This window comes from Haliaeetus leucocephalus, unplaced genomic scaffold, assembly GCF_000737465.1.
Source record: "Haliaeetus leucocephalus isolate CR32 unplaced genomic scaffold, Haliaeetus_leucocephalus-4.0 Scaffold309, whole genome shotgun sequence".
NCBI classification, from domain to species: domain Eukaryota; kingdom Metazoa; phylum Chordata; class Aves; order Accipitriformes; family Accipitridae; genus Haliaeetus; species Haliaeetus leucocephalus.
This window is the reverse complement of record NW_010972745.1, coordinates 93,089-94,931: the sequence shown is the minus strand read 5'-3', so window position 1 is coordinate 94,931 and position 1,843 is coordinate 93,089. Positions and strand designations below refer to the sequence as shown.

Genomic DNA, 1,843 nt, shown 5'->3' with positions numbered 1-1,843 from the left:
CCGGGCCAGGCTAGCTGGGCGATGCAGCGCCGGGCGGCCGGCCGGGGGCTCTCCCCGTGGGCTCTCCTCCTCCCGTGGGCTCACCGTGGCGTTGGCCGTCAGCTGCGGCATCTTGCGTGCCGCCCCCTCGCCCCCGAAGGCCGGCGGCTCCTTCCGGGCACCCTCAGGGGTGCCGGGGGTCGGTAGGGTGGCCGGCGGCAAACCGGTGCCGAAACGGGCAGCTAGGCTGTCGCCGAAAAAGTCGTAGAGCTCGCGGTACATGTCGTGCAGGGAGAGGGCGGGCGGCACGGGGGCTGCCGCTGAGGGGGGGCCGCCGCTGCTGCCCCCCAACTGCAGCAGGGGCCGGCCGAGGCCGAAACCCGCCTCGGCTGGGGGGTCCTGCTTGGGGCTGTGCCGTGGGGACCCCTCCTGCCGCGGGCCGGCCCCAGATGCCGGGGTGGGCGCCTGCTGCGCCTTCATCTTCAGCAAGCGCTCGACAGCCACCTGGAGAAGGGGGGGAACAGTGCTGGCAACAGGGAGCCGTGTGTGCCCCTTACCCAACCGGGCCCCCCCCAGCCCGGCCGAGCCGCTTACCAGGATGGCACCATAGACCTTGTGCCCGTCGGCTTTGACCTGGGCATTGGAGACCGAGTAGTCATCCAGCACGGCCTGCAGGTTGGCCCAATAGGTGGGGAGGTGGGGGTAAAGCACCCGCTCCACCGCCTGCGGAGAAGACAGACAGACAGACGGACAGGGAGGCAGCAGCGCGGAGCGGTCGGGGGCTACGGTGGGACGGCACAGCCCGCTTCTCCCTCACCTTCCAGCCCAGGGCGTGCAGCCCCACCACCGCGCCGTAGTGAGAGCAGAGGGGACGCACGGGATCGGCTAGCACTTTCTGGAGCGAGAGCAGGATTTGATGGTAGAGGCCGCTCACCAGGTCGCCGTGGGTCCTGCGGGCGACAGGGCGGACGCTGCAGACCCTGCTGCGGCGGGACACCCCCCCCTCCCCGTGCCCCAAGGAGGGTCCCCTCACCAGAAGATGCGGCTGAGCAGCATGGCGGCGTAGTCGCGCAGGGTCCAGTGGTCGTTGAGGGGGTTGATGGAGGCGGCCAGCGGCTCCAGCGCGCAGTACATGACGCTGGCGATCAGGCTGCGGACATAGGAGCCCAAGCAGAGGAAGGGGTTCTGGATCAGGCTGCGGGCGATGTGTAACAGCCGGTTCAGCTGCTCCAGGTCGTGACTCACTGATTTCACCTGCCGGCAAGGCATCGGGACCGGGTTCAGCAGGGAGCTGCCCCCCAACCCAACCCCAGCGCAGGCTTGGAGACCCCCCCCCCGATCCCATCCCGTTGCCTGCGCTCACCCCGCTGACCACGTAGACGAAGTAGGGCAGGAGGGCGGCGATCTTGGAGTTGGTCTGCAGGTCCTGCAGGGCTACCTGCGGGCGAGGATGCCAGCCACGGCGGAGGGGGGGGGGTGTCAGCCCCACTCAGGTGTGCTCAGGATGGGGTGGGGGGGTCCCCCTGCCCCACCGCACCTTCATCAGCTGAGGGTCATCGCCCAACACCGCCCGGGTGACGTGCTGGTAGTACTTGAGCAGGTCGTCGGTCAGCGTAGAGACGGCGCTGGGCACTATGGCGGAGGAGGGAGTGTCACCCAAGGTCTGGCCTTGGCCCTGCAGTGGGGAGGATGAGCCCCCCCCCCAACCTGGCATCACCCCCATCGCTCCTTACCGGCTCCCTGTGGTTCCAGGTTGCCTTTTCCATCCAGGTAGGAGACGTGGACTGCAAGAGAACGCGGCGGTGGTGATGAGCACCTTGCCTGCGCCCTGCCTGTGCTGGGGTCAGGCAGGAGAGGGATGCTG

The 1,843-nt window shown here is 69.2% G+C and overlaps 1 protein-coding gene across 1 annotated transcript in view; it reads right to left on the bottom strand.

Moving 5' to 3' along the window:
* Positions 1-1,843, bottom strand: part of TAF6L (TAF6-like RNA polymerase II, p300/CBP-associated factor (PCAF)-associated factor, 65kDa) — a 4,611-nt gene that overhangs the window by 291 nt on the left and 2,477 nt on the right. Inside the window, exons 2-8 of the mRNA XM_010571184.1 lie at positions 1,713-1,840; positions 1,517-1,611; positions 1,343-1,417; positions 1,013-1,233; positions 797-929; positions 574-702; positions 1-483 (exon numbers count right to left, since the gene is read on the bottom strand). The exon at positions 1-483 is cut by the window's left edge and continues 291 nt beyond it. Coding sequence (XP_010569486.1) covers positions 1-483; positions 574-702; positions 797-929; positions 1,013-1,233; positions 1,343-1,417; positions 1,517-1,611; positions 1,713-1,840 — 1,264 coding nt within the window. The remainder of the gene's footprint in view (positions 484-573; positions 703-796; positions 930-1,012; positions 1,234-1,342; positions 1,418-1,516; positions 1,612-1,712; positions 1,841-1,843) is intronic.